Below are 18,835 nucleotides of genomic sequence, written 5' to 3' on the forward strand. Positions count from 1 at the left end.
TCTCCAGGGCATTCACTGTGGGAGAGGTGGGTCAAATGGGTTTGCCCTGGCCACCAGCTGTAGGAACAGAAGACGACGTCCCCATCCCCCACCGGCTCTGGGAGCAGAAAGGCCTCAGTGACCTTGACTCTTAGAGTACATTGCCCTTTGGCAGCTCCCAGGACCCGTGCGCCCCATGGCCCCATACCTACCGTCTTGAAGCCAACACTTAAGGAATGGACCCTCCAGGGCCCACCTCCTCCCAGCCCCGCCTTATAAGACCCCAATGACCTTGGCATCTGCGGCCAAAGCAGGAGACAGGAGCCAGCACTCCTTGGGGTTCAGGACCTCTGGGCAGCACAGATGGGGCCTGGGATCCGCCACCTTCCCTGCCAAGTGGCCATACATGCCATGCAGCTGAGGACCGAGCTGGGCCAGGAATCAGGACTTTCCAGGGGCTTCTGGCTTCTTTCCAGCTGCGAGCCAACACCAGGAGGTTTGACTGGGGACCTGGAGTCCAAGGCCGTGCACCCTGACGTGCATCCCCTAGACATGCAGGGCTGGCAGAGCTGGAGGACCCCGGCGTGGGAAGGCTGGTGGTGAGGGCCTGTGCCTCGCTACTGGCTGTTGAGCAACAGGCAGACAAAGCCCAGCTGAGTTTCCAGTGTGCCACCTCCTTGGCCCCCCAACCCAACAGTGACCACTCCGGGTTGCTGCCCTGAGACCGAGGAGTCAGGGGACAAATGGAGGCCTGCTTGGGGAAGACAAGGGAGACTGAGGCATGGCAACTAGGGACACTGTCCCACTGGGTGTGACAGTGCTCAAAGAGGGATCTGGGAGTTGGGGCTACCTCTCCATACCTCCCAAAGATCTCCTTGATCTATAGGTCTTTGAGGGAAGAGCAGGGTATGGCTGGATAGCTCTCTTTGGCTCCAGCCTGGAACAATCAGACGAAGGAAGGTTTGGGGGGGTCCCTGCCTGACTTGTAGCCTTTCAGGGACAGCAGAGGAGCACTCCCACCCCATTTGGCCCCACGTCCAGGAAAGACTGGAAGAACAAGGAATGGCGCCAGACACCAGCAGGGAACAGCCGTGCTGTGCGGCTGTCCGGGCAGGAAAGGAAGGCTGGGGAGGCTGGGTGGGTGGTAGGCTGGCAGAGACCATGCTAAGGGGCAGGGAGGGCAAGGCGCTCTGGGAGCCTGCTTTAGAGATCACCCCGGCAGGGGCCTGAGCCCAGGGAAGGGATTACAGTGAGTGTCCTTGTTTCCTGGAAGGCCAGCTCGGGGTGAGGATATGAAGTCGGCATCTATGAGGACCTTCTTTGTCCAGGCATCATCTCAGTTCCTACAACCCTGCAAGGTAGGTGCTGTCATCCCATTTTACAGATGGGAGAAGGAGACCCACAGGGGTGACTTTCCCCATGTCACACAGTCCATAGTGAAGAGACAGGATGCAGAGGTCTGGCCCCCGCCTGCAGAGGATGTGTGGAAGGAGAGGCTCTCCTGGGCTTCTCTCCAGGGGACCATGGGCCACAGGTTGAAAGAGCCGGGGCCTCCCTGGAGGAGAGCAGGGTGGCTCTGAGAGAGGGAACCCTTGTCTCCAGTGTCAGCCAGGCTGATGGCCTCGGTCAGCTGGTGGGGTGGGGGGACAAGGAAGGAGTCTGAGGAAGGACTTGGGTGTGAGAGAGGTAAGGGGGGTGGGACCTCCTCAACTCTTAATTCCCCGGAAAGGATAAGTGAACATTTTTATGAAAATTGCTGGAGGATTCTGGGTGAACAGCTGCGAGGAGGGGAGGGGCAGGGATGGGGAACTCCCCAAGGAGGACTCTGGGGAGCTGTTAGCAGGGTGTGGGGCATGCTGACCAGCTGCTGTCTCTCTGTGGGGGCAAACTAGTTCTTGCCACCTGTTATATGGTGGGTGATTTCAAGGGAAGAGGCTGTGTTAGGCAAGTTTTGGGTCTGCCTGAGCCACTGGCAAAATTATTTCAGCTCTGGGACTAATTCATTCATTTAACAAAACTGGGGGTCCACCATGGACCAGGCCCTGTTGTAGGCACTGGGCATCTAGGAATGAACACAACAAAAATCCTTGCTCTCCTGGAGTTTGAATTTTAGTTGGAAGAGAGACAAGAAACAAGATAAGGAAAATATATAACATCAGATATAATAAGTGCTACAGAGAAAAAATAAAGCTAAGAAGGAATTTGAAACATTGCAGAGAGTGGGTGTGAAAATTTTAGACTGTGATGCCAGGAAGGGTCTTCTGAGTCAATCTATGAAGAAAGACCTGGACAAGGTTAGCCAGGAAGCTCTCTGGAGGAAGACTCTTCAGAAAGAGGGAACAGCCAGTGCAAGGGACCTGAGGCAGGAGTGCGCCTGGAGGGTTAGAGGACCATCAAGGGTACCAGTATGGCTGGAGCAGAGAGAAGGGGCAGGGAAGCAGGAGACAAGGTCAGAGAGGTCATTGGGGCCAGATTAAAAAGGGCCATATAGGACACAGAAAAGACTTTGGTTTATACTCTGAGCCCTCGGAGGGTTTGAGTGGGAGAGTAGACTCCTTGTAAAGTGAGGGGGCTGGTGGGATAACCTTGGAGGCCCTTTCCAGTTGGTCAGTCTACCACACAGAGTCTTCATTCAGGATCAAAATGCCTTCCCTCACAGCATTAGAATCTGGGAGGAAATGTGGAGTGTGTACATGTGTGTGTGGTGGTGGGGGGCAGAGGGGGTGTTCTGGCTGAGATTTCCACTTTTCTCTAAAGTCCCATCCAGGCCCAAGATCTGTGAACCTCTCAAAGTGCCCACCCTGGGGGATTTCCGCTCAGCAGCTCTGGGCCCTCCTAGTGTGCAGGTTTCCAGTGGTCATGTGAGCGGCTCAGTCACTGGGCAGGTCTGCCCCTGCCTTGTGGGGTGGAGGAAAGGAGCAAGGGGCCTGGAGTCAGGGCCCCTGCTCAGGCCTCCAGGACAGATCCCAGCCCATCCAGATAATGCCCCTCCAGGCTTGCATTCTCCACTTCTGGAGCGTTTCCAGCCCAACGTGGCTCTCTGGGGGCATCATTAGTTGTCTCCGCAAGGCAGGAAGAGTTGCTAACGAGGGGCAGAGAGAGGAGGCTTCATCTGACCAGAGCTGAGGGTCAGAGGCTGGGGCCAGAACCAGCAGCTCCCAGACCCCGCTTATCAGTGTCCGCGCTGTGGGGGCTGAGCAGGGTGGCCCACAGGGCACCTGAGGGAGACCCTGTGGTCCCAAGTGAGCCACACAGAGACTGCTTGTCATGGCCTTGCTCCAGGCCATCAGAGGCCCCAGTGGCCAGGGAACAGGGACTTGGCTGAGCCAGTGTCGGTGGCTGCTCTGCCGCTCGCCCTGTTGGCTCACGGCTCCAGCTGGGAGACAGGCCCTCCACACCTGCCCCAGGACTAGAAGTGCTGTCTTCTGGCCGTTCCCCTCTGGCTCCAAACAGCAGTCCTCAGAGGCCTCATTAGACTGCTGGTGTCTCCTGCTGGGCCCCGAGATGTCGCATGTGGCTGGTGAGTCTGACACCATAGGCTGTGGTAAGTCCCTGGGGGCTAAGGGAGGGGGTCCCAGCTGAGGAAGGGCAGGCTACCATGGGAACAACCCTACACCAGCTCCCCCTCCCAGCTCCCAGCTGCTCCCCATCTCTGCCCTACTGCAAGAGTGACACAGGAAGCTGCAGCTGGTGCCTCGGGCCTCATGGCCATGCCCTGAAAAGCATTCCTGCCCCACCTAGGGCCGATTCCAGGGGACTGCTGCTATCTGTCCAGTCTCAGGGGACTCCCAGCTACAGAACGAGGCCTTGGGGCAGGGTATATCAGGGCAAGGGCCCAACTGGCCTGCAGGAATGAGGTGCAGCTGAGTAAAGGATCAGGGGACCCACAAATGCCTCTGAGTGTCTCCCTCAGCTGCCACCAGCCCGATGGAGAATAGGGGCTCTGATTCTGCTGGCTCTGCCCCAGCCAGTGCCCTTCTGGCTCCTGTTGACCTTTGCAGGCACCTGGGGGGAGAGGGGCTCGTGTGGGGGCTGTGGTTTGTTTCTCAGTGGCTCACAGCTTCCCCCTTCCTTGGGAGCCCAGAGGAGGTCAGAGAATCTCCCCGGCTCTCACGTGGATCCCGGCCCCAGCCCGCCCCAGCAGGAGGCACGAGGTGAGGGCTCCCTTGCCAGCCCCTCCTCCCCACCTCTGTCTCTTCCTGCCCGTGGGCTTGGCTGAGGGTGGAGGGAGGGAGTGCCACTATTTCCATCCAGGCCCTCTGCAACCGGCACTTCACGACTCTCCTCCACCGAGGACACACCGCAGCTCCTGCCATGGACAGGTGGTACCTGGGTGAGTCCCCTGAGCCCCATCCCTCCCGCCTTCCCAGATTCTGACACAGGCGTCCACCCCATCACTTTCAAGTGTGCCCACCAGCTCCCCGGAAGCACAAGAAAAGCAGAAACAGAGAGGCAAGATTTCTAACCAAGGGCATCTCAACATGGAACCCTGGCGTGCTGTGATCTGTGCTCTGAGCATCTCTGAGCTGCAAGAGCCGGGAAGATAACGTATCCAACAGCCTCCTTTTCCGTCTCTCTAGCCCTCCGTCCATCTGCAGGAACTCTGAGCCAGACTGCTGGGTTCAAATCTTGGTTTCCCCACTTCCTAGCTGCCTGACCTCAGGCAAGTTATTTAACTTCTCTTTGCCTCAGTTGCTTGATCTATAAAACGAGGATGACAATAATGCCCTCCTTACCTCACCGAATCGTTGTGATGATTAAATGAGTTAATTTTTGTAAAGTGCGTAGAACAGTCCCTTGCACATAGAGTTAAAAAATGCAGCTATCAACTTGCTTTCTCTATTTCTCTTTTTGTCTTCTATCATCTATCCTCTAAATATCTATCTATTTATCTCCCTCTGTATCTCCCTATCTATCTATCTATCTATCTATCTATCTATCTATCTATCTATCCATGTATCTATCTTTCCACCTATCTTTATATCCCTTATTATTCCAGAAAGAATTCACATGGCTTACAAAGATAGATGGAATACACTGTGATGCCAAGAGAATGTATAATAAGGGGGCACCAGTGCCTGTGTGAGAATGGCAGTGGCTTTGGGAGCACAGCCTGGGGGTCTGGATTTCTAGCCCTGGTTTTGTCACTAACTGGGTATTTCAGGCAAGTCCCTAGCCTCGCTGCCCTCACCTTCCTGGTCTGCCCCATGGAGGTCATGGCACTGCCCTGGCCACCTCCAGGGGTCCATGTGGGAGCACATGATGAGCCTCAGTTTCTTCATCTGTAGAATGGAGCAAACACAGATTCAGTGGGACAGCACTTGCAAAGAGCCTGACTCGTGGTCAACTCCTACTAAACATAAGCTCTGTGGCAATATTTTCATGAGTATTCATCCCTTGGCCCTGAAAGCAGAAGAGAGTGAATGGGGGTCATGGCTCCTGGTCTACAAGGTCATGACATTCTCTCTTTCCATCTCACTCCCATGCTCATTTTCATTGGAGAGTGGTTGGTTTTCCTATGTCCAACAGCTAACGTTCCACAAAAGATTAATGCCTATTATTTCTCCAGTCAACACAGGAATAACAGTGACAATAATGACACTTACTGTGTACCAGGCCCCACGCTAGGCTCTTTACATGCATCATCTCACTCCTTACAACAACCCTATGAGGTAGGGAGCGGTCCCATCTTACAGATGAGGAGATTGAGGCCCAGAGAGGTTAAGTAACTTGACAGAGGCTGTACGATCAGCGAGTGGAGGAGCCAAGAAGTGAATTCAAGTGTCGATCCCCTGCACTGCTCGAGGATTCATAGATGGGGTCATTCTCTTTGGAAGGACTAACATGCCCTTGGTGGACGCTGACTGTTGGCCTTGGCCCTTTGGCTACCACTGTGCGTCAGCCTCTCCTGGAGGCCAATTCGATTGACTAGAACTCAGCCAGGAATATGAGCACCCACGGAGTACCCAGCACTGGGGTCCCAGAGGTGAAGGAGGCCACAGTGGAGCCGGGAGGCGGCCTGGGAGATGTGGGAAACACCCGACTCCTAAAGCCGAGGCCTGGCTGTCAGTCTCCATCTTGCCCCTCACGGCTGTGTGACCTTGGTCCAGGGCCCGGCCCTCTCTGTGCCTCAGACTCCTCATCTGTAAAATGGGGAAATAACGCAAAACCCAAGGAAATAACAGGAAACTTCCTTGTAAATCATGAAGGCAAGGCCTTCTCTCTGTGGTGAGGCTTGACCCCTTCCTGAAGGAGCCTCTGGTGCCACATGGGAGCCAAGCCAAAGGGAGCGAGCACTTCAAGATTGTAGAAGGAAAGTGCCAGGGAAAGAGACTAGTTAGGGAAGGCTGGAGCCTTTCTGACTGCGGTGTGAGCTGCCAGAGGTGGCCTCTGTGGATGAAGATGGCCACAGAGGAACAGGCATTCCAGGGCAGCAGGGGCACGGAGGGTGAAGGAGCAGGGTGGGCTCAGGGGGCCGTGAGGAGGGAGGGCCAGGCACCCGGGACCACCTCAGGGAAGCCTTGAGTGCTAGATGAGAGACATCAGCCGACACAGTGATCTCCACAGTGGTTGGTGAGGTGGCAGCAGCTGGGGTTGAGGGCTTCCTCAGGACCCCTGACATTGCCCCCCAAGCTGGAGGACAACTGACTGCATTTTGAAACTTCCGCCTCCCCACTGCCACAGCCGCGGCTTCTCTGGCTGGTGGCAGAACACCACTGCCAACCCGTCCCTGGCCCTTCTCTCTGGAAATTTCCTTTGGGAGAGTTTGGAAACTGGGTCAGCTCTTCCTTGCCCCTGCTGCCCGCGACCTCCTCATGCCTCAGCGGGAGCCCCTCCGTCCACGCCAGGGCTTTTCTTGTGACCAGGGTAAATATTACCTGGCACTGTTAATGTTTAATGCCCCCGCCTCATCCCTGGCCACCCCGCAGCCAGGCACTCTCCCCGAGGCAGAGGCAGCAGGAAGAGGGCAGTGGAGACGAGCCCAGCCTGTGGGGAAATGGCAGGGTCGTCGACCGATGATGGTGAGTGTGTGCGTACGTGTGCGAAGCAGGAGGTGGCCTCTGCTTGGACCCCCTTTCAGGGATGAGCTGGACCCCACTCCTCCATCTCCTGGCACTTTGCCTTCCAGAGCACCTGGCACCCCTCCTCCACCCCTGCCAGCCTCCTCTCTAAGAAAACTTGCTGTTAAAAGAGGATTCTACCTTAACTCCAAAGAAATATGGTTTGAATGGCAGAACCTTGGGCGCCAAGTAGGAACTGGTGGGTATGCGGGGTGAGCTTCTATCTTGACTTTTGGGCACACTCCTGTCCTGGGTCAGTGTGTCTTTCTGGACTATCTAAGCTCAGAGCAGGAGGTGGACGGGGGTCAGGCGGCGAAAGGAGCAAGCCCCTCTGCGCAGCCTCCTCAGGCTGGCTTTGGGGTGAGACCCCCACGTTCAGGACGCACTTGCAGAAGGATCTGGTGACGTGGAGTGACTCAGGCCTGGAGGCCAACAGGGGCATATGTTGACCGCGGTGGATTTTGAGTCAGATCTAGGATAGATGAGGGCTTTGGGTGAGGGTGGGCTCATCAAACAGCTCAAAACGAGGCAGTTCCCCGGTGTGGTGAGGGGAACCGTGTGTCTAGTCATGGCTCTGGCCCTAACTCCCCCTGTGACCTTGAACGAGACCTGAACGGAATCGGTGAGACAACCTTGAAGGCCTTCCGCATGGGAACAGGTGTCTGGGCCCCACAGAGCCTCCCCTTGGCCTCAGGCCCTTCAGGTCCAGGTGCTGACCCCTCCTAGCCTGTCTGCTCCTGCTGTAGGGAGACTGCCGCCAGGCACTGCTGGGCTCGCCCAGCCCCAAGGCCTCCCATTGCCCAGGGCACAGTTCAGCACAGCCTGGGAGGTGCCGACGTGCACATTCCTTTGACCTTGGGCACTGCTTCCCTAGTGCCAAGAAGAGGCTCAAACAGGGCAGGAAAGAAGGGCCGCCCTCAGCCGTGGCAGAAAAGCTCTGGCCAGGCTGCCCTCCAGCTGCCCCAGGGCAAGTGTGCTCAGTGTCCGGGGCTGGAGGGCAGAGCTGTGACACCTGCTGGCTGCTGAGGGGCTCCACGTCAGGGCGGGGAAACACCGAGGGAGGCAGGGGACTGGACCAGACCCCTTGGCCTTGAACATCTCCTTCCTTCTAACATCTGAGAGGCAACGTAGCAAAGGGTTAAGCACCTAGATTCTTAGCAACCTATTGCCTGGGTTCAAATCCCAGCTGTACCCTTTACTCGCTGTGAACTGTGGGTGAGTTACTTAGCCTCTCCGCCTCTGTCTTCTCATGGGTAATATTGGAATAATATTATGCCTCACAGCGTTGTGACGATGGTTAAGTGAGCTAATGCTGTGTTAGCCTTAGCCTGGCCTGGCACATGGTGGGCATTATCTGCTAATGTTTCTGAAACAAATTCGCTTCCCCCTGAGGACAGCAACATAGGAGAGAATATCAAGACCCTGTTCTGCCTCCAACTTTCACTGGGACTTTGAACGAGTCTCCAAACTGGGCATCAGTTTCCTCCTCCTGTTCAGTGAATTCTGAGATTCTATTGATTCATTCACTCATTCATCTCACAATATTTGCTGAGCACCTCGCTGTTGATTAGTCATAGGGAGGGAGGCTGCAGGCGAGTCTAGGGGGAGATGTCCTTCTTGGCCTTTTCTTCTCTTTGTATGAAGCAAGGACAGGAAAGAACCACCTCTCCCAGAGTTGCCAGAGGCCCCCCAGGTCCCTGCTCCGGATGCTCAGTATTTGGTCCCAGGTTGACTGTGTCTGAAGCAGCCCAGGGCAGAGGCCCCCACCCACAGTGGCCTTAGCAGACCCACCAGCCTTCCCTTGCCCACTTGAACCCTTGGGGGTGCTGGGACAGGAAGGACAGGGGTCCCACCCACCGTCCAACTTGCCCCTCACCCCACCTCTGGTCTCTTCTCAGGAGGCAGCCCCAAGGAAGATGTGGACCCATTCTACTACGGTAAACCTGGCGGGCCCCTCCTCCCCATTCTTCCTGAGCCTGCCCCCCCACATCCCTGGTTCCCAGCTTCTCCCAGCCCTGGGTGTGTGCCCCCTTCTTCCCTGTTACTGTGGGGCTGCTGCCAGGATGGCCCGTGGGGACAGATGCCTGGGATGACCCATTCCACCCCTTGCCCTCTCCTTCCTCAGACTACGAGACTGTCCGCAATGGGGGCCTGATCTTCGCTGCCCTGGCCTTCCTCGTGGGGCTTATCATCATCCTCAGTGAGTGGGGCCAGCCTCGTGTTGGAAGGGGTGCTGATGGGGCCACATCTCTTCTCAAAGCCACTGAGCACACTGGCTTCCCAGGTGGGGGTGGTGGAGCCCTTGCACCCCCTCCCCAGATCCTGGAAGAGCGGAGTGTGCTCCTCCCCTCCCCCCCTCCCCCCTCTCCCCTCCCCTCCCCTCCCCCCCTCCCCTCCTCCCCTCCCCCCCTCCCCTCCCCTCCCCTCCCCTCCTCCCCTCCCCCATGCAGGATGCGGAAACTCACAGACACCCTGTGGGGCGGGGCGTCTTGGAATGCCTCTCTGCTTCGTCCTTGGACCCCACAGAGGAGCGTCCTGCTTCCTCAAGTGCACCCTCTAGTGGACGCAGGAGGCGCTGCCGAGATGGGAGAGCCGGCTTCCGCAGGTCTTGGGAAGCTCCAGTGTAAACGGAGGCCCAGGCGAGGGGAGGGAACCAACCTCTACCGGACACCCCCCTCCGCCAGATCTGGGCACTTTCTTGGCTTGAGCTACTTCTCAGCCCGTGCAATCCTCTCAGCAACACTGAGGATGGCCACGACGGTCACCATTTTCCAGCTGAAAAATCAGACCCACTCTGAGAGATACGGCAACTTGCCTGAGGTTCCACAGCCAATCAGAAGCAGAGTCGAGTTCAGCTGAACCCAGGGGTGTCCCCCCCACTCCACCCACTGCTGGAAAGCAAGCGTGCCTGGGAGCCAGAAGCCTTAGGCCCCGCTGCCAATTTACTGTGGATCCCAAGCTCCCTGGGCCTCGATTTGCTCATCTGTTAACAGGGATGATCCCACTTGCCTCATAAGGTTAGGCTGGCGTCCAAAGACGTGGCTGCCAAGAAAGCACTTGCAAGGATCCAACGTAGGCATGGAGAGTTCTGGGGGAGAGAGGGTCCCAGTATAGCCCCCAGCCCCAGCAGGCACATAGCAAGTGCTTAATAAATGCTTATTGACTTGTTTTGGTGCGACCAGAAGAAAAATACACAGAAACACAACTACCTCTGTGTCCTGGGATTCTAACACATCCACGGCTGGTGCCACTCCACCTGAAGGCTTCAGTCTGGACATGGCTGGTCTCCCTGATTTGCCTGCAAGCTCCTTGAGGAGGGCACTGTGTAGTGGTTGAGCATGTAGGTGCAGGAGGAGATAGCCCTGAGCAGGGATCTGGGCTCTGGACTTACTGCCATCTTTCTCCAAGTGCTTAATGAGCAGCCACTACATGCCCAGCTCTATGCTAGGCACACCACCATGGCCCAGGCTTGGCCACTGCTCTCAATGCGCTAACACCTCACCACGGATCCACTGTAGTAAATATCTGTTGACCAACTGACTGGCTGACTTGGGCTCCTGAATGCTTATGGTCCAGCCCTATATAGAGAGAAATAGTCAGCTGTGGCCTCCAAGCCACACTCCAGGACACCAGGTGGTGTTGGCAGGAGGGAGGGAGGAAAGACTACAGAGCTGAGTCCTCCAGGGCAGAGAGGGTCTCCTTGGAAGAAAGAGGCCAGTGAAAACTAACCTCCTTTCTCTCTTCAAGGCAAAAGATTCCGCTGCGGGGGCAAAAAGCAGCACCGGTGAGCGCCTGCCTAGTGGGGGGCAGGGGGAAGGATTTTGGTCTCTGAGGCCTGGGAGGGGGGATCCCTAAACTCACCGCTTCCCCCACTGACCTCTGACCTGTCTTCTTTCCTTCCCACATCCCAGGCAAATCAATGAAGATGAGCTGTAATGACAGGTACATTTGGGAGGGGTGGGCGAGGGGGGCAGCTAGAGATGGCCGTGGAAAAATGAGGAAGAGCTTGGGACTGGGCTGGGAAGAATGTTAGGGTCTTCCATCCCTCAGCCAGGCAGTCTGTCACCCATCATGTGTTTTTAAATGATCACCAAGTGCCCAGTGTGGTATGTGTGGCAAAAGGATGCTGCAGAGGAGCCCCAGAGAAAGGCGGAATGAACAGGGAATGAAACACAAGTCCCTCCCTCTGCCCCCACCGCAGCCCAAATCCTGCCTTTGTCTTTTCAGAGTCAGATGTGTCCACTGTTGCACCAGGTGGTTGGGCAGCCTTCCCTGAGCTGTACCTTTGTCCCGGCACTGCCAGACCCTCCGGCTGAAGGAAGTGCCAGGCTCCACGTGACCCTGGGTGGGCATGGTCTCCTCCCACCCCGTGCCCCCTCATGCTAATAATAAAGCCAGCCTGGCTCCTTCCCTGGCCTGCCTCCCTCCTTCCTTCTCTCCCATAACTGCCATGCCTCACTCCTCCAAGTTGGAGTAGAATACAGCCTGGTCTCTTTTGGTTTTCAATTAATTGCTCAGACACCCATCTGCCTATTAAAGCAAGAAGTTCAGTATGGCCATCTGTAGGCCTCTCCTCGCCTCCTGAATTGCCAAGAGCCCAGAGACAGAGGACTCAGCCTGCCTTCCAAGTGCAAAGCAGGGAGATCTGAGGGTCACAGGTTCAAAGCCATTGGGTCTGTTGGGTGCTGTTGGGCACCTGCCCCAGGCCTTGGGTGCCACATTGGAGCTCCCTGCTGGGGGTGGCTGCAGACGTGCCCTGGGCGGCCCAAGTTGTGTCTGTGTATGGCCACTGTATGTGCTCTGCCATTTCCCCACTTCTACTGCGTGCCAGGATGGGTGGGTCGGGGGCCCGGTGTGGGCCTCAGCACATGCTCCCTCCCTTTCCCCCTCCAGACCCCCGCCCCCTTTCCACTCTTGGGGCCGGGGACCTCAGGTAGACCTACTCTCATCCACCTATTTGGATGCGTGCTTCGTTAATGCCAGGCCCAGCGACCAGGGAGTGGACAGTGATGGGGGGCCCCCTGTTACCCTTTCCTCCAGGCCCCTGTCCATTCCGGCAGGGGCCCACCCAGGCAACTTCAGCCCGAGATGGTGTCAAGCTGGCCCTCCTACCAATGCCCGACTTCTTAATGCGTGCGGCCTCCTTACAGCACAGCACGCTCTCCTCTGGCAGTTTCTGCTCTCAGAAGGAGCCCATCTTTCCTTCCCTCCCTTCCCTGTGGAGGCCTCCAGGAGGCTGGATGGCATGGCAGGATCAGGCACTACCAGGTGCCCAGTTTCCCCATCTGAGTCTGTAAGTACCCATGGGAGGGGAGGGGAGAACTGGAAGGGAACCCAAGACAGCAGCAAGTTAGGGGGGCTTGAAATGAATGGGTGTGTTGGGGGCCCGAGGCAGGGCAGGCACCATTCCACTGAGAACTGAGCTCTTTGTCTTATTCCACTGCCCCCCAGCCCTGAGGACCACCAACCCTGCCAAAATCACAGAAGGCTTGATTACAGAAGGTCCTTAGAGAAAAAAATAGAGAGTCTTCGCTTTTCAGAAAGGGAAACTGAGGGGCCGGCCCCGTGGCGTAGCAGTTAAGCGCGCGCACTCTGCTGCAGTGACTTGTCCAGGTCAGAGCCAGCCTGTATGTCAGCCAGAGCTAGAGCCCAGGTCTCCAGCTCCCACTCCAGGGTTCTTCTCGCCACACTGACACCTGTGGGCTTGGAGAGGGAGGGAAAGGAGAGCAGGCCTGGTGGAGGAGAAGCTCCAGGGAGACCAGGAGCCACACCGGGGAAACTTACAGTTTAGGGCCGCGGTCTTTGTGACACCCTGCTCCAAATGTGGGTTCACTGATGACAAATTGTGACAGGCCAAACCCCTAATAGATAGACTAGAATTCAGTATTTCCATACATGAGATGGGGCACACCCTTGAGCCGTCCATGACGGTGGGAGAAATGAACAGGAATGGGGCAGGTCCAGTCAGGGGGGCATTTGGGAGGACATGGGCTCCGGTGGCTTCTTGGATATAATAGCAAGGCAAACAGGAAAAGGGTGTGCTCCAGGCCTGTGGCCCACCTGCGGAGAAGTAAGAGCAGTGGAAAGGAGTCACACTTCTAGAATGTTCTATACACAGGCCCATGAGTGTGAAAACTCAGAGGGGAATTCCAGCTGCTCTGGAGGGGAAATGGTCCTGGGTGAGTCACTTCCCCTCTCTGCCTCTGCTGCAAGCCTTCCATCCTTGTGAAACATGAGGCTCCATTGGGTCCCAGGTTATGAACCCCAGAGAACCTTGGGTGCTGTTCAAACAACCAGATACCCAGCATCCCCTCCAGACCTATTGAACATGAGTCTTGAGGTGGGCTCACGCAAGCTGATGCTTCACAAGCTCCAGGTGACTCTGGAGAGCAGCCAGGGCTGAGGACTACGGATCCAGGAGACATTCTGAGTTCCGGGCTCTTATGAGCACTTTCCCTTCCCTCACCACGAAGGTCACATGGACTAGGAGCTACTGAACTTTCACTTCACTTTGGGATTTTTCACAACTCAGATACAAATTGAGTCACAAAGGACAACCAAGGCTGGGAAGTGATTGGATGAATTATTCTTAAACAGCAACAAAAACAGCCTTAGTCTGAGGGGATGCAATTCCTGTTGTTAGCACCAGAGGGAGCATGTGTCTCAGTCCAAATCCCCTTCAAACGGGTGGGTTTTCAGCTTAGTCTTTTCAAGGGCTGGGGGCCCTGTGCTGCGAGGAGGGGATCGCTGAATGGTCTGCCCGGTGCCCTGGTTTCCCCGGAAAGCCCAGAGCTCTTCTCAATCCATTTGCACACCCGTCAGGTGTATCACTGCCTACTCTGGGGTAATTCTTGGCTGCGGGGTCTGGAGCCCTCACTCCTTCTGGAAGGCAGAGAGCATACGTGATCTGCACATCTTCCCCAGTGCATGGGGTAACTATGAAGCCTCTAACACCGTAGTTTGAGTTAATCAGCGCCATGAGCAGGACCTTGCGAGAGGTGGAGACGCTGAACAGGGACGTTTGTGTGGTGGGAAGTGAAAGAGGTTGGTGGCCTGAGGGGCTCTTCTCAACCCCAGCCGCAGAGATTCTGACTTCACTGATGGGGCGTTGGTGGTTTTGAAACCTCCCCAGGTGAACTTCATGTGGAGCACAGTTGAAAGTCACTGGCCTAGCAGGTGTGCACGGCCAGGGGGGTGAGGAGAGTGGCAGGCAGGGAGAAGGGATGCGGGGCAGAGACCCGGAGGGCTCAAGGAAAACTTACCGGCCTCAGAGTCTGGGGAGGGGCAGACGGCTGCCCCCTGCCCCAGCAGCAGCCTCACCCATGCTCCCTGGAGAGAGCGCTTTCAGGGCACCAAAAGCACGTGCTGGGCTTGGACGCTGGGGCCCTGGGGTCTTCTGAGCCTGCTCTGCCCTGGCCTTTCCCTACAGCCTCCAGGACAGGAAGAGATGGGCACGAGGTTCAGGCTGGGCAGAATTAGCTGGTGAACCCACCAGCTAGTCTCACCCCATCCTGTGCTGGAGGGCTCACTGCCGGATCTCACCCAGCCTCTGCACACTCAGGGATGGGGAGCTCACATGTGGGGCCCTGAGGGCAGAGAAAGAGCCCGGGTGAGGGAGGGACAGGAGGTCCTCTCTCAGGTTCTGGCTGGCACTCCCCGGCTGGGTGGCCTGGGTCGGGCCCTCTCCTCCCTGCTCTTGGTTTCCCCATCAGAGGAACTAGAGGCTTGGACTGGGTGATCTCTAGCTCCTATAGGCGTTGATCTCCTTTCAAGAGTGAGGGTGCTCTGGCACAGGCCTCTGATTTTTCTAAACTTTGGGACCTTGGAGAAGACCCCCCCCCCAGCAATCCCAAACTCTCCCTGGCTGAGCAAGTAGGAGGCGCCCCAAAGAACCCACCCTGAGCATCTCCACTGGTCCTGCCTCAGTCAAAGGGAGCGGGCTCCCTGGGCAGACAGGGGTGGGGTAGGGGGTGGGGAGGATGCTAAAGAGTGTTCCAGGGCAGAGGGGGGTATTGAGTGCCCCCCAGGACCTCCTCCCGCCATCCTTGCTCCAGGGCATCGGGCTGCCGCTGGAGAGATTAATCGCCTGCGTTGATCCTCAGCCCCAAGGCAGCTGAGCTCTGAACTGCAATTCAGCAGAGGCCTCTGGGGCGGCAGTGACCCACTCCTCACCAGGCGCCATTCTTCATCCTCCACCTGACAAACACCTGGCTAGGAGAGATCAGAGGCAAATGCCGCGGCCACCCAGCCTTGTCCTGTTGTCATGGTGAGTCCCTGGCTGGGAAGATGGATCGGCCCTGGGCCTTGGCGCCAGAGCCACAGCAGCCTCAGTCAAGGGCCTCAGGAGGGTAGTGCTGAGCCTGGGCTAGACTGGGAAAGCCAGAGGGGTGCCCAGGTGACCAGCCTTGGGAGAAACCACCGACTCGGCCCCGGTGCCCCCTTCCCGGACTGGGGACACTACATTTTTTGCAGGTGAGTGACTGAGGGCTTGGGAAGAATCCTGTGTAGAACTTGGAAGCGTGGTGCCCAGGGCTTCAGCCTGACACTGGAGGGGTTGGGAGGTGGCAGGAGGAGCCTAGGGTGAGAGGTTTTCCCCAGGTGTGGATGGGCCTCGTGTCTGGAAGGCACCAGAATGAGCTGCATCGGGTGCAGCTCCCCAAGCTCTGATGGGCCAGCTTATTTCGGGAGCTTGTTGGGCTGCCTGCTGTGACGGAGCATGACCTCCCGCAGTCCTGTTCCCCTAGCCCCCGAGGCCCTCAGGGACTCCTGGCTGCCCTTTGTCTCCAGAGCTCTAAACTTGGTTCCCTTTCCGAGAAATTCTCACTGTGGCTTCTGAGAAGGGCTTCCTTGGTGTCAGCAAGAGGAATTCCCCAGGTGAGCGTGGTGGAGGGAGGGTAGAAGAGGGGGAAGTTCCAAGCCGGGCCGCAATTTGTGACCCCAGAAGGTTGCCTGCAGCTCAGCGAAGCCTGTGCTGGAGGAGGCAGAACACGGCCGAACCGCTGGCTTTGCCCTCCGCCTGCTGTGTGACCTTGAGAAGCCCTCGTCTGTCTCTGGACTTGGCTTTGGGAAAAGCAAACACAAGAAAAAAATTCCAGGTGTTGGCTTCAAAGTCAAGGAGCTCTGGGAAGGGGTAAGTGGGGGAGCTGTAGCTGGTCCCCTTGTTCCCTCCTGCCCCTGGGAGAGCTGTGTTCTGGGAAAGCTGGATGTGTGTGTGTGCACACACACACACACCACAAATACACACTTGCTCCCTCCTAGTAGTTAAAACAGTGGCGCCTGGCAAGTGATGAAGGCAAACAAGACACTCTCGACAAAGCAAAGGAGATGAGGCTGGCTTGGCCCAGGGCCAGGAGCATGTTGAATTCTCCCATGGTCTTTGTTTCCTGAAAGGCCTATCAATCAGTCACCGAGTCGTGCCAAACCCAGCCTGCATGGGAGCCGAGTGTCCTCTGCTCTGAAGTAAATAATATTTCAGGTCTCATGTCCGTGGACCATATGCTCCCGGCGCAGTTAATAACATCAACAGGGAGAAACCTCTGGCCCTTAGACGCTGCCCAGAACATGAGTGGGATGGGCCCGGCTGGGCCTCTGCTGCTCCCAGGCCCTTACCGACCCGTCCTCCCCAGGACCCTGAGGACCTGCCAGGGACCCCACCTCTCCCTGGATTCTGACATCCCTCAAGTCTGTCTGCCCCACTGTCTGCAAGCTACAGGAGGACAGGAGTTGGGTCTGGTGGTTCACCCACCAATCCCCAGTGCTGGGCCATCCCCCATACCAGGCACATAGTTCGTGCTCAATAAATGTTTGTTGGATGAGCACAGGACTGGCTGACGAGAGGAATGAATGAGTGGTGAGTGACTGCCCACAGCTGGACTCACGCCTCCCCACCCCTCGAGGGGCAAGGAGACCTCTGGGTGTTGCAGCCTGGTGTGTGGCTAGGGTGGTGGTGTGTGTGCCCACTTGTGGTGGGGTACTGGGGGCCTGTCCAGTGACAGCCGGCACTTCTTCCTTGGCATCGCAATAAGATCACAGGCTTTGGAATCCACTGGCCCAGGTTTGAGCCCTGGCTTGGCCATTATGAACTGAGACTGTGGACAAGTCCCCCTGAGCCTCAGTCTCCCCACATGGAGAAACAATTTATCACTCATGGAGGCTCCCCGCTCCCGAACAGTCCCGGCTGCCCAGTGGCTGTGGTGATTCTGTCGCTAAGGCTCCTTCACGCCATTCCTTGACGCTGCTGCCTTTTCCTGGATCCCTCCAGATGTCTCAGGCCCTTTCCTCTAATGCTTTAACATTTGAGGCAGTTCTGTCCCGTGCATTCTTCTCAGGACACTGTTCGGGGAGGGCCAAGAGGCAAAGCCCCCTGAGCCCACCCTCAGACTGGCTGGGTCCCAGGGAGAGGCTGGTGCACCACACACTCCTTAGCACCATTTCAGCCATGCCGTGGACTTGGCCTGAGCCATCCTTGGAGAGGTCCCACCCGCTGGGACCTCAGCCAGCTCAGCTGTGGACTCCCCAGTTCGCTTGAGACATGCAGAGGGTGGTCTATGGCTCCTGTGCTAGAACCCAGAAGGGTTTGTGGGAAAGCATCTTGATCATATGTTTCCCATTTGTGTTGTATGTGTGTTGCTAGTGGTGTTGGAACTGGGGAGGAGGGAGCAGCCCAGGAAGCTGGGAGGGACTCAGCAGAGGGCACAAGAGGGCGGTCCCAGCATCTAGAGACCTGGGTAACGGTCCTGCTCCACACTGCCTCCCTGTGGGCCCCTCTCTGGACCTCGGCCCCCCAGCTGAGAATGAGGGCCTGGATTGGAGGACACGCTTCATCCCTTCCAGCAGTTTTCAGAGGCTGACATGGACACAGCTAGGGCAGAGAGTGAGCCCAGATTCCGGCTTCCCCTCTTGGGCAGGGCTTGGGGTGAAGGGCAGGGCCCGTGTGGTAGAGAATCTGCGATGTACAGCATGAAGCCTGTGGCGCCCCCATCCCATCCTGAGGCACTAGGGGGAGGCAGACAACCAGATTCCCGAGCAGACGCCTGGGAATGGAGGCGTCCGCGGGGGACGGTGGAGACTGCCAGCAGTGGGAAGGCAGTGGGATGGCCCCTCTAGAGAGCAGAGCCACAACCAGGGGCCAGGCAGAGAGAGGGGGAGGCGGGCTCCTGCCCTTCCCAAACTGCCCTCTCCAGGTAGTGTAGATGCCGACGTCTGGGCCTCCTGAGTGGGACCTGCCCCCGACCCTGGGGCTCTGCACTGAGCTCCCACCAAATGAGGCAGGATTTCTCCTGACCCGGGGTCTCTGGACAAGCTCCTGATGTCACCTCTCCCCACATTTGAGGCAATCCTCGCCAGTTTTGGAAGACTCACTCTCTTCTAGATCTGATATTTTTCCTCCTCTCAAACCATGCAGTGAAGAGGATATGAAGCAGGATAATGCAGCAGAAGAGGCCCTGGAGGTGGGGCCAACAGACTTGGGTTTGAAGCTTGGCTCTGCCATGACTAGCTGGGCAGTACTGGGCAAGTCCCCTAGCATCTCTGAACCTCAGTTTCCTCATCTGTAAAATGGCGATTATAATACCCAACTCGTTAAAGGGATTAAATGAGAGCACGTGTGTGAACAAGGTATGTAAGCCATCAAGCACTACAAAAATGCAGTGTGGGTTTTAACTGAGGGGTGAAGCCATGTCAACCAAGGTTGTCACTGGGTTGGGTGACTGCATGCTTTCTCAACATTTACTCAGCAAAATATTTATTGAATATTTGATCATCAAGTATGTGCCAGGAACTGCATTAGGTGTTTT

General features: G+C 56.9%; 1 protein-coding gene across 1 annotated transcript; it reads left to right on the plus strand.

The window, feature by feature from the left end:
• Nucleotides 1-4,044: 4,044 nt before the first annotated feature.
• On the plus strand, nucleotides 4,045-11,684 carry FXYD2 (FXYD domain containing ion transport regulator 2). The gene is made up of 6 exons (XM_058545135.1): nucleotides 4,045-4,312; nucleotides 8,939-8,977; nucleotides 9,166-9,240; nucleotides 10,788-10,824; nucleotides 10,952-10,982; nucleotides 11,268-11,684. The coding sequence occupies exons 1-5, from the start codon at nucleotides 4,294-4,296 to the stop codon at nucleotides 10,974-10,976; spliced, it is 195 nt and encodes a 64-aa protein (XP_058401118.1). The 5' UTR covers nucleotides 4,045-4,293; the 3' UTR covers nucleotides 10,977-10,982; nucleotides 11,268-11,684.
• The last annotated feature ends 7,151 nt before the right edge of the window (nucleotides 11,685-18,835 follow it).

The sequence above is a fragment of the Diceros bicornis genome, chromosome 7 (genome assembly GCF_020826845.1).
Source record: "Diceros bicornis minor isolate mBicDic1 chromosome 7, mDicBic1.mat.cur, whole genome shotgun sequence".
Lineage (NCBI taxonomy): Eukaryota > Metazoa > Chordata > Mammalia > Perissodactyla > Rhinocerotidae > Diceros > Diceros bicornis.